The 12,417-nt window shown below is 40.1% G+C and overlaps 1 protein-coding gene across 2 annotated transcripts in view; it reads right to left on the reverse strand.

Annotated features, from left to right (window-relative positions):
- Nucleotides 1-211: 211 nt before the first annotated feature.
- The window catches only part of RERG (RAS like estrogen regulated growth inhibitor), a 111,451-nt gene continuing 99,245 nt past the window's right edge, over nt 212-12,417 (reverse strand). For both annotated transcript variants that reach the window (XM_086756105.1, XM_086756111.1), the window contains exons 4-5: nt 4,877-4,950; nt 212-4,154 (exon numbers count right to left, since the gene is read on the reverse strand). In XM_086756105.1, the coding sequence (XP_086612231.1) occupies nt 3,747-4,154; nt 4,877-4,950 (482 nt within the window). In that variant the 3' untranslated portion in view covers nt 212-3,746. The remainder of the gene's footprint in view (nt 4,155-4,876; nt 4,951-12,417) is intronic.

Raw genomic sequence — 12,417 nt, forward strand, 5'->3', positions numbered from 1 at the left:
CAATTCCAGGCCTAGCAGCCAAATAAATTCAAATAAATTGTTCCAAATGCTGAAGTGCTTATTCATGCAAAATTCACTGTTTGCTTCTTTAGATAACGATTAAATAAAAACTAGATCAAGACTTCTGGAGCCGGCCTCTTAAAAGCTGGCAGCAACACTTAAGAGACAACTAACAGAAAACCAATGCATAAGAAATCAGTACAGAGAGCACTATTTTTTACATTTTGTTTTTATTTTTTTCTTATATATTATCTACAAGCACAAGCTTTCATATTTTTAATGTAAAAATGCATACAGATCATTATATATATAAAAATCAACTAGCCTTGTAGCAAACTGCCAGATGCAACTATCCCCAGGTTTGGGGACAACTTGTCTGGATCCAGGTGCAAACCCAGTGGCTGATCCTCACTTCCATCTGTGGTTGCACTGAACCCCCAAATATGAAGATTCTCAAAGTTCTAGGGAAGTCTTGGTTCCTGATCCAGGTCTTGCAGCATGGGCATGACTAACTCTTCATCAATTGAAGATAAATATTTAAAAACTTCACAAATAACAATCAACTCGTAGGTAACAAGTATCCATTTCACCTTTCCTCCCCCTTTTTGTTTACCGTCCTTCCCATCCTCTCTCTGCAGAAATGATAACAGGCAGAGGAGAGGAATCTCGTGTTAATGTCATATGTGTACATTGAAATAGCAGCAGTAGAAACAGAATTTAAACTGTTGATGTCTGCTGCGGAAAGGCTACTGAATGTGGGTTCATGTTGCATTTGGCCGTTTCAATGCGTGGGCACTTTTTGGGCACAATTTACACACTGTAGAAATATGACACATTTATAGTATACTCAATAATATGTTGCAACATTGTGAGCAACGGTAAATCAGATTGCATTTAATACTATGTAATATGTATCAACAGATTATAATATACTATATTATAACTGGCTTGACAAGCAGCCCATTACACTGAGGAAAAAAAAAATAATAAGCAATTAAGTAAAGAAATTTGTGTTTGTGTGGGAGGAAAGGTCACAAAATAGCAGCCTCCTTTTTGACCGAGTGTTTATCATGTTTGGCAGTTTCCAAATTCAGTCTTTGCAGAGGAATGTTACTATTTTTATTAGAGGTTCTTTATGTAACAAGTCATGTTTGCACAGTGGAACATTTTCTTTCACCAGGATTTTATAACTTCTTCATACAGACTTATAAAAGAAGATACAATTTGCTGGGATTCTTTTGGAAAGTACTAGGGCCATAACTTAGCCTCTCCTTTCTTTCAACAAATATGAATATGATTAATTTATTTTCTCTTGCAATTCATATATGACCATTTCATTTTTTAAATCCAGCTTTACTTTGAAACCCAAGAGAGGCTTTCAGAGAAAAGAACTATTGAAGTTGTCTTACAGAGGGATAAATCAATTGCTTAGAATACCAACCTAATTACTTTCCTCATCAGCTATGTTGCCATGGGATTGCACATAAGGATTTTGTTTACTTTGGATTTGTGCAACAGCACTGGTTTGGAAGATAACAGAATGACTTAGTGAAATGGCCACTCTGGCTCCTAATGTTGTAACATACATGTCTGCAAGTTCAGACCTTCAGCTAATGATGACTGGTGCATGAACAGGCACTAGCTCTTTCTTTTGCACTTATATTGATTCTGCATTACTAACAGGACTGAAAATGGCAAAACTTCTCTTGTTTTTTTTTTAAACAAAAGTTAGAGGCATGACCAATAGTTTGGGAACAGGTATATCATGGAGACAGTGACATCACCTGTTGCAAGAACCTCCTGCCCAGAAGCAGATGACGAAGTTTCCACTGCAGTGTGGGTAGCTGTTGTCTGGCAACATACCTGAATAGGAGGACTAAAATATAGATATTGATTCCAGAAGAGCGGAATGAATTTTCACTGTCTAGAACAGAGGAAACAGAAAATAAACAACAGTACAAATAAAATATACACCTGAATATGATGTTCTTTAATACCGGTTAGGTAAAAGACACAGGTGAACGAATGTTTAAAAAAATTTACTTTGGTAAAGTATCTTTAAGTGAATGCTTTTGAAAAGGTCTGCCTTGGGACTTTTCTCTGTCCAGGCTCTGCCCAGGCTTGATTCTGCAGCCAGTTCCACCTCTTGTATGGCTACCTATAACTGTATAAAGTATTACCCAACCAGATATCCTCACTCTCCTACATCTGTGGCCATTCACATTTGATAACCTTTTGGTGTCACTTCCTCCCAGAGGTAAATAACCATATGAAGTACAAAGCAGTGGAGAATAAAGTTGTAAGTAGTTGCTACAAGAGGGCTGTTCCTCCAGGGAGAATACCACTAATATTCCCATTTGTCATCCTAACCTTTGGCTGTGGTTCACATGATGCCAGTCTGAGCAGCACACCACGCTGCCGAAAGGGATGCAACACAGCTGGTGGGAAATGAGCACAATCTGAATGAAACTCTTTTAGTCTTGGTTCTTCCATCTCTTAGCATACAGTTAATAAGCCAAGTAACATGGCAAAACTTGACAGTTGGCTTAAATGAGACACATGAGGGAGGAGAAGTGAGGAGAAAAACCTGGACACCTTTTATCCCAGACAAGAAAATCTAATAAAATGCGCTTTCAATTGAATGTGCCACATAAAGTCACAAAAAAACTGTGCTGGTTTAAACCACAGAGTGCTTCAAGAAACATCTGGAAGTTTAAACAGCTGGAAATTATGGCCTTTTGATAAGATATTGGCCATACACATGTGATTTGCATTTGGGCTTAGACTTCAAATACTTGCCTTTGCATGGTTTCAGTTCTTCTTCGGTATAAAATAGAATAAGAGGAACTACTTGAATTGAAGTAAGACCAAAACAAAAATGTAAACAAAAGCTAAAAACTACCCATAACTAAATCAATAGTAATATATTTGGGGGTTTTTTTTTGTTTGATTTCCCAACACATACGCTCCCATATCCCCAAGTACAGTACTGCACTTCAAGGGGGAAATGCTGAAATGCCACTGGACTAGCTGATAATTTCTTGATGAGTTCTGCAGTTTCAGAGGATATGGAAAAGCAGCTGAACTTCAGCTCTGTTGAAATCTGTATCTTGCTGGCTAAACGCTCCATGAAAAAGACCTTTCCTATGTTTTTTTGCATACCTTGCTAGGAACATCAGCACTCATAGAGTTGACAAAAATAACAACAAGGAAGGACAGTCTGGAGTAAAAGCACACAATGCGCCAATTTAGAGCTGGTGAAAGGTGTCAGATGAACTTTCTGGTAAAACACAGCAGCCTCTACATGTATTGAGTCCTTGAGAACATTTATTGTGATAGTTGTTGATGGACTGAGGACTGAATCTTGCTCTCCAATGGTTACTAAGCAGCTGGTTGGCTGGAAATGGTGTTTAGGCACTACTGACTTGCAGGGGACTGGAGCCAGCCTTGTAGAAGCAGAAGACGCTCTGTCAATGCCAATCCCCACAATCATCTAGTCCTTTGGAGTTTGCTTTTTTCTCCTTTTTTTTTTTTTCCCACGTTAGCCAGAAGCAGTGTGGCTAAATACATCTTGAAATAGGAAAAAAGTCTGACCTCGTGTTACTCAAAAAAGTGGTGTGGTTTGCCTTTTCTATTTTTTTAATTGCAAAGCTTTGACCATTTTTAACTAAATGTGCTCTGCCTGCCTTGCCCCTACTCCAAGCTAACATGCTCTAAAATGCTTCTCTGGCTTAGTACAGCTCTTTTTAGCTGCTGATTTTGGTAAGCATCTTATTAATTGCCTGCTTGACGTGGGTGGTGGAGCTTCGTCTCCGAGTCTTGCCCTGGACCATCTTTCGGCGCCGTACCTCCCGACAGAGCTCATAGAAGGCCTCCATAATGTTGCCCTCTCCTGTGCAAGCAGAGCACTCATAAAAAGCACATGCTAGTTCTGTGGCCAGCTTTTCGCCTTCCTCTGTGCTGACCTGCCTGGAGTGATCCAAGTCTGCTTTGTTCCCCACCAGGATCAGGGTGACATTTTTGGGTTTTTTAACTTCATCCAACAAGTTCTTAAGTGGTAGCACTTCCTCAAAGCTGCCTCTGTCTGTGATGTCATAAACCAGCACGAAGCCTTCACCCCATCGCACATGTCCTTCCTTCTGAATAGCATCCTCCTGTTTTGAAAAATAGACACCAGCCTTAGGAATTTGATTTATGAAGAAGACACCAGGCTTTCAGACAGACGTTGGTCCTCTAAAGCATGCAAAGCCATGTACATCTTTCTTTATACTTTATGCATGTCACCTTTTTTATTGTGTAGCATAGGAGATCTACTCTACTAAGGTGTCACGGGCTGTCTGTGGGCAGGCTGGTACCAGGCAACTGGAACAGGGTTTCTGTTGAATGATACCCAGCACATGAACTGCACAGGACTGTGCAGCATGAGCACCTGCTATGTTTTGAAAAGAAGGGTGATCTGGCTATGGCAAAACTGCCCTTCACTTTGGTGGCAATCACTGACAGAGGCTGTCAAGCCTCATCAAGTGATTGTGGAAACACTGTGACTTTGTGCACAGTAATAACATACTGTTGGGTTGGCCCTGAATCAAGGAATTAGAACAAAATAATTTTAATCTCAGAGTAAACCCCGACTTTCTTTATTCTTTCAGTGCTTGAAAACTCTAAGCAGGGTCCCTTGCAGAAGGGTCTGGATCCAGCATGCTGAGTCCAGCAGCAAGCTGATGGTGGTGGAGGGGGAGCTCTGCTCAGAAGCAAATCTCTGTTTTCAGAAGCAGAGCACACCTGCCAGCCACTGCAATGCTGCCACCACTGCATTCCCCTTCCCTGCTGTCTATCTGAACCAAGGTATTGGATAATAGTACATGCACCCACGCACCTGACCAGCTGTATCTAGTATCTCCATGGAAACCACTTCATCATCAATGGTAGCTTGGTGACGATATGTAGACTCTAAAATAAGAACACATTTCGTGAAATGTATTAAAAGAAAGTGATTTTTTTTAAGCTACCTTACAGCTACCCCAGCACAAGACTTGAGATGTGACAAACAGTTTCACTAAATTTTATTAGTTGGAGCTCTTCCAGCCATTCTGGAGCACACTCAAGTCCTCCTTTCTACAATGGTGACTAATTTACCTCTCCCGATATGGCACAACTCTCTCTTTCCCATGTCTTACATCTACAAAGGGCTGTGCCTTTGGAATCTGCACTCTGCACCCAAGAAAAGGACACGGTTGCCTGCAACAAAGAGCTCTGCAGGGCTGCAGCCCATTTTTCATGTTTGATCATAGGGAAGGTTGCCAACTATGGAACACAAATACAAATACTACTCTCAAAGTATCCCGCTCAAAAGCCTGTCACCGTGTAGCTTGAAGCCTGACAAGATCAAAACCAGTATGGTTTCAGATCAGGGAACCTAACCACTAAGCTCAGGCCTTATAATGTGATAAAACTACAGAACAGTTAGCTATGTTTGGAATGTATCTTTGAAACATGCTGAAATCATCACATTCCCCTCTCTTAGCAATAGCTCAAGCACTGACTTTCCTGTGTATGATTTATAGGCATAACCAGTGGGCATTAAGCATTCACACGATCCTACAGGAAAAAAGGAACCTCTTTACTGGGTCCCAGGTTCTGGAAGCAGGCAACTAATCAGAAAGCTTATGACAAAAAGGCTTGTTTTATCTTAATGAGCTGATAAGTTACATTTGATAGCATTTGACCTAAAACTTGGAAAATTATCTGTGCTAACATTCAGATTTATTACTGTTGCTAGCTCACAGATGTCCTACATCAAAAGGCAAATGAGAATGCTATAAAACTGTGCCCAGTGACTATGAATGCTTTGCATTGTCAGAGACACAATTCTTTTATTTGGTGCAAATCTCCTCAGTAGGAATGAACGATATCTTTAAGGAAACACATATCCTGAATTTGAACCTCTGAAAGGGCTCATGCTTGGTGAACGCCTTTTTTCATTACATACTTAAGAATGTCGCTTCTTCATAGTGATGAATGTCTCAATGCTGTCGGGGCTGCAAACACTCCCTTCTCCAACCAAAAAAAGTCACTTCCCTCCTGTGCCACCTTAATTGCTTTAAGTAGCACAGCTGCCTCTTATGGGGACAAATGGCCAATTTAATTAGGCAGATGGCAAACAATCTTGCTTTAGGGTTTCAGGCAATGAAGACCGGGGTTTTTTAAGACTGTAAATAGCCCTTATGTTTAGTACTGCAAGGCTGTTGAAGGAGTGGGAGTTCTATCTTTGTGATCCTGAGGCTATACCAGTATGTCTTATCTGTCCCTTCTGTAGACCCTCCTACCTGCAGCAATTCCCCCAGGTGAACGCAGAAAAGGCTGGAGCTCTAGTTTGGTGTGGAAGCTGAAGGTGATGCACCTTCAACAAGTTATTTCAGTGGCTAAAATGTTCAGTGCCAGGTTGGGACTCCCTGTGCAGCACTTTGTGTCCAAGGTCATTTGGGAACTTATGCTTTGTTTCTTTGGGGGAGAGAGCTGTGAAGAAGAGATGGCTCTCTGAGTGAGTAATGTGATATTAGCTCCTTATTTGTCCAGGCCTTGCAACGCTTAAATGCCTTCAACTATCTGGCCCTGCTTGACAAAAAGCTGTTGAGATTTGGTCCACACAACTTGGGAAAGTGTTCATCCAGCCATGTTTGCAGCATATCTGAGAAAGGCTCTTCTGAGAAGGCAGAGTGTGGTAGGGCCATTTGGCTCTTCCCCGTGAAATGGGAGAATAAATCTCAAGGAGTAGACTTGTGGTTGCTGCAGAAAAGCAGCATGAGTCTTAAATGATACTTGAGTTCTCGAATTAGGACTCTGGTGGCACTTTAGGTTGCAAGTTTAACTCACTTTGGCTGCTCATGTTGGGATGGAATTTGATCCCAGACAAGTAGTACTGATTTGGGTCAGATTAGTGTAAATACATCTTAGCAAATGTGTATCTGTTCCTTGCTTTGGAATGTGTGGTAGCTGAATGAATTTTAATGAAGAGTGTAAAACAGCTGGACATTTAAAGCATTTTTTAGTGTAATCACAGACATTGCTTCTCCTTCAAAGGAACAGAAACATCTGAAGAATCTGGTTGTCTTGTAAGTTATAAGCCCTGAAGTTGTGATTTCCAGTCTGTTCACATTGATTCCATGGTACTTCACAAATGCATTGCCCTGCTTTGGGATTTATTAATATCACTTTTCCTGTGCCACTTTAATTATTTTTTTTTTTTGAGACATGTGGCTAGAGAGAATTTATATGACTTCAGATACCTGCTGGATCCCTAACTGAAACCATCCACAACATAGGTGTCCATGTTTCAGCTAAGCACCCTTGACTCCTACTAGAGTTGATGAAGTAAAATAGGTGCTGGATATAGCTTGTTGATCTCTCTCCTGGGATAAATGACACCTTAAAAACACTTAGAAGTCTAAAATTGGTCAGATGAATCCAGGCTGCAAATGCCTCATGCTTGCATCATCAAGGTCAAGTAGAAAGATCAAAGCACAACACTGTACCAGTGGGCTCCCACATTTACTATAGGCAACTTTCTGAGCTTTAGATTCTTATCTGCACCAGGTGATGCCTATAGATTATACCAATGGCTATATGGTTAAAACCTCACACATAGAAAAGAAACCTCAGAGCTATGTTTTGCTCTTCAGAGATGCAGCGTCAAAACCGCTAGCCCTAAAGCAGAGCTAGGGAGCAGCTGCCGCTTCTAACCAAGCTGTGGAGCACCTGATGCCGTTAGTGCTGTGGAAATAAGAGTAGTCACGTTTGGTGGCTTGCTGTCTTTCCGTGTAAGTAAATTTGACCCGTTATTGTTGGCTTGGGGGTGTGCTACGCTTCAATTTGTATTCCAAATAACAAGATCAAAGGTGCTGATGAGTGTGGCTTTGGAAGCCGATGTCAGATTTCAGGATCCCGCTTGGTTATAAAGCTGCAATCCTCAGCACTCTTGCTGTGCAAAGCACTCTTGGTTCTCACAGTCCCATTGTTTGAAAAATTTAAGTTTATTCCAAAAACATTTAGAGCTGTCAAAAGGCCTGAGAAACGTGTTGGAAAGTGGTAGCAGTTGGTTTGTTTTTAAGTCTATAATATACTGCCACCATCACTCATTAATGGGAACTGGATAAAATTTTCAAATTACCACAGCTGCTGAATAGCTATGGAAATAGTGATTTTTTTTTTTTTTGGGGGGGGGATAAAAAAAAACAACTTCCCTGGGGCTCTCTGGTTGATAAGCATGTTACAAATCTCCCTATTCTGAACAGTATGATTTTTAAAAACGTGGAGAAAAAACCCACTAAACTTAAACAAAGAAAACTTTGAAGCCCATGATCCACAGACTGTCCATGGATATGATGCTCAGTCACAGCTTGACCACATCACATCCTTGCACTGTGCTTATTGTCACATATTTAAGAGTTTTGCCCTGTAAGACTTAGCTGGTTGTTTATCACTTATATTTCTCCAGAACTATCCTGATCTATTGAATGTATCTGTTCCAGAAGATTATATTTTTTAGAGAAAAACTATTATCTGAGAAGCAATTGCTAGATCTTGGTCTATTTGCAGTGACGTAAAGATCTGTTTTCAGTACTTGTTTATTTTGAACAGGCAATATATATCAGGGGTATGTCACAGCTCTGGAAGGAAATATTTGCATTGGAAAGGTTTATTGCTTGTAAGAAAACACTTGTAGTAGGAGTTGGTAAATCAGTTGGGATGGAGCAATGACATACACCATTTTACTTGTAAATTTAAGGAACAGCCTGGTTTCTTTTGTTTGCTTTTAAGTACAAAGGGATACAGACTTTATTTCCATTCAGAATTTTAGTTGATTTTTGTCAAGAAAGGTTAATAAAACAAGGACGTATAAAAATGCTCTAAGACACTTTGGTCTCATGGTGGCTTTCAGCCAGTTGGATCTGAGAACTGCGAGCGGCGTAGAGAAAGAGCTTTTGTGTAATAATTACAGCTAAATTTCCAGATCAAAAATCTACAGCTAATAGGCATGAACTTCTAAGTTATGGTTAAACTCTTGTTTGATGGCAACGCAGTAGTATGTCTCAAACACTAAAATTTCCCATAATTATTTCTGATTACAGAACAAAGGCTCCTGTAGTTTTTTTAAAAAATAAACTCCCCACTCATTTAGACTCCTGCAATCTTTGACATTGAGCAGGACTGCACCTGCCTCTGTCACGCTTGAGAACAGTGACTTTGACAGCCCATTGGGAAACAAATTTACTTCCATTACTAACCCTGGTGCTTTTTGATATGTTCTCCAGAGCCTTCCTTCAGCCTGTCTCTGTGAAATCTGTCCCCCTCTGCACTTCCTTGCTGCTTCAGGAACTTCTCACCTTTCAGAAAGCCCCTGTAAGTTAAATGTATGTTCCTGATTCAGAAAGTCTCTCCTGCCTTCTTCCTTCCCCCACCCCATCTCTTTTTAAAACTCAGCTGAATGTATTTGTTCATGCTTGCATCTGGCTGTTACTTACTCTATCCATCATTAACCTTACATGAGGGTTTTTATTCTGCAGCCATCACTGCTTTTACAGGAACTACAGCTCTGCCCTTGTGTATTTAGAACATATTTCTAATGTTAACGCACTAAGTATCCTCACATGTCTTTATTAACCAATAATACTAAAGACCCCTAAATAAGCAGGTTGGGATATTTATCAATAATACCATCAAATTATATGCCATGCATTGTTATTGGTATCATTATCATGTGTAAAAGAAGAAAAAGTATTAACAAAAAAAAAGTTACTGAAAGGAAACTCTGACTCTGATAGCTCTGATAATTGGACTTGGACTCTTCAATGCTGTAAGTGTTTCCACACATGTAACCCCAAGAGTCAGGAAATACAGAAGGAAAAGTTCCAGGAGATTGTACAGTACCTGTGTTGTGCTTTATACATACAACTATCATACATCGTGAACATTCACGTCAAGCCACAAATTTAAACCAAGATGTGTATGAAAGAAGAAGGTATTTGTTTGCAGCGATATTTAATCCAACTCAAGGGACTCTAGCCTGCTTCACATGCAGTCTACCATTGTGAATGCTGCTTTTGGAATTGATATGGTGATATGCAAAGGAGTTTCTTCTCTAACTTAATTTCTGTCTTTTTTTGGCTGCCTTCTACAAGGCTAGATTTGCTGTAATCAGAGTTGTGAAGGCAGTACAGCAAGTATTCCCAATCTAATCAGATTGAATCTGAGCACAAAAAAGTCACGTGGGAAGCACTGGAGGCAATGTCCTAGCTTGCCGAGCTGCTTTTAGTTGCTGTTTTCAGCGCAAGGCAAACCTCTCAGATATTTCCAAGCTGTAGAGTTTGCTCAAATCAGAGTTGGGTGGGGGGTAGAGACCCTACTAATGCCCCTGACGAGGTACAGGGAAGAAGACCCAGTGTCTGCTTTGGGCAGTCAGTAGGCATGTGTGTCCCACACAAGCCAGGCTGCAGGGCTGTCCCTGGCCCAATGTAGATGGGCAAACACTACTAGAAGGTGACCTTAGAGGAAGCTTCAGGTGCTGTGGGGACTCATGGGGGCCACGTGGAAAGAAAACAACTACTGCAATATGAAATATGGAGAAAAAATTTAGAAGAAATGAGGCTTCATTACATCTGCTGCTTGGTGAGAAGTCTTCTAGAGGCTTCTACGATGTTTTTTTCTTTATAATAAAATGGCAAAGAAAATAAATGGCTAGTGCATGTATAGTCTCACTAGACTATAAAATTACCATCTTGGTATGAGAGTATTTGTGGCATCCCCAAAATTTGCTCTTTAGGTAGAACAGGTGGAAGATAAATAAACTATTCTACAGAAAAATGTGGGGGTTTTTTCTTGTTGATATTTTCAATAAATAACATATTTTGACCTCCAAACAGAAATCCTAGAATACAATTTTCTTGGAGATAACTCTAAAAATAATGAGTAATGAGACGTATGTCTTTGTTGGCTTCTTCTGCATACGATTTTTCTCCTGCATACGAAGGCTGTGTTTCTTTTGAGGAGAAGGAATGATGTTGCATTTGCCTTCCTGTAGGTTCTGTCCTTATCCAGTTTTTGCTGAGATAGGCAGAGAAAACATGTACGGGTACTTGGGAACTGCATTCATTAAGGCACACTAAAACAATTGCTAAAACAAAACCAACAATCTGGAGCAGTGCTAACTAGTAGAGAGTAAGCTTCAAGGCTTTAACTGCTTTTTTTTTTTTTTTCACTTTTCTGATTTACCTTTCCCACCAACACTAAGCAGAGGCATTAGTTCCTGGTGGGAATTATGCCCATGACAAGTTTAAGTTTAAATAAAACATATTTTGCTACACTTTTCTGTTTGATTGTGGGAAGAAGTCTTGTTAGCAAAGCTGTGAGTTTCACCTTGCTTCTTCCAACATAAATGAAAACTGACCAGTAAGACTTTTCTCACACCTAAAACAAGCAAAACAAAAGCCTACTCTCCTGAAGGTACAAAAGCAAGCACTGGAAACTTCTGCTCATCTGGAGAACATTTCAGAATATGATGAGTAAGAAAAGCAGCGGCAAAATATTTTGCAGCTGTAGCTACAGCAAGAGCAGCCACTGCCATTCCTGATTTTTTGCTGTCTGTTGAGCTACCGTAAAAAGGCAATATTTTTGTTACTGGCATCAGGAATATCTTCATCTTGAGACTTATATAAAAGAAAACAAGACACATCTTCAGATAGCTGCTTTCCATGTTATTTTAAGCATCTTCTTCTGCTGCTCTCAATTACGGCTTCATAATTTCAAGTTTTTGTCAAGCACTTTAGGAGACGATGTCAGGGGTTTAAGGTGCTCTAGGCCATACCAGTCCATTTCCTTACAAACACCTCAGAGAAATTGGGAATACTTTAATGACTCATTGCCATAATAGAATCATAGAATAGTTAGGGTTGGAAGGGACCTTTTAAAGGTTATCTAGCCAAAAGATTTATACATGCATTATAAATTCCTGCTGCTGAGGAGTATAGTAAAAATGATACAGCTTATTAAATGTATATCAAGTTAAGTAATGTTTCTACTGCTTTGAAGTGGGGAAAAAGAGAAGCCCAGGAAGATACCTAGCAAGGCACAATCTGGACTATTGAGGACTGAATCCCTTAAGCACTGAGGCAGAAGGAATGAGTAATTTTGTTAATAAAAATTGAGGATACTAATAGCTAGAGGCTGTTCTCCAGCAATTTATGAAGCGTCTACACATTTGTCATGGTACTCCCTGAAACACAGGTTGGCAGCCATTCCTCCAAGCCTCAAATGGTTGGTTACCATTACACCTCACTTTGGCTGGAAGCCCATACTGGACCACATATGTTATTCCTAGCTGTAGTTTTCAACATGAGTGTTCAGGTGAAATACACAGAAGGC

This window comes from Chlamydotis macqueenii, chromosome 1 (genome assembly GCF_036417535.1).
Source record: "Chlamydotis macqueenii isolate bChlMac1 chromosome 1, bChlMac1.mat, whole genome shotgun sequence".
Taxonomy (NCBI): Eukaryota; Metazoa; Chordata; class Aves; order Otidiformes; family Otididae; genus Chlamydotis; species Chlamydotis macqueenii.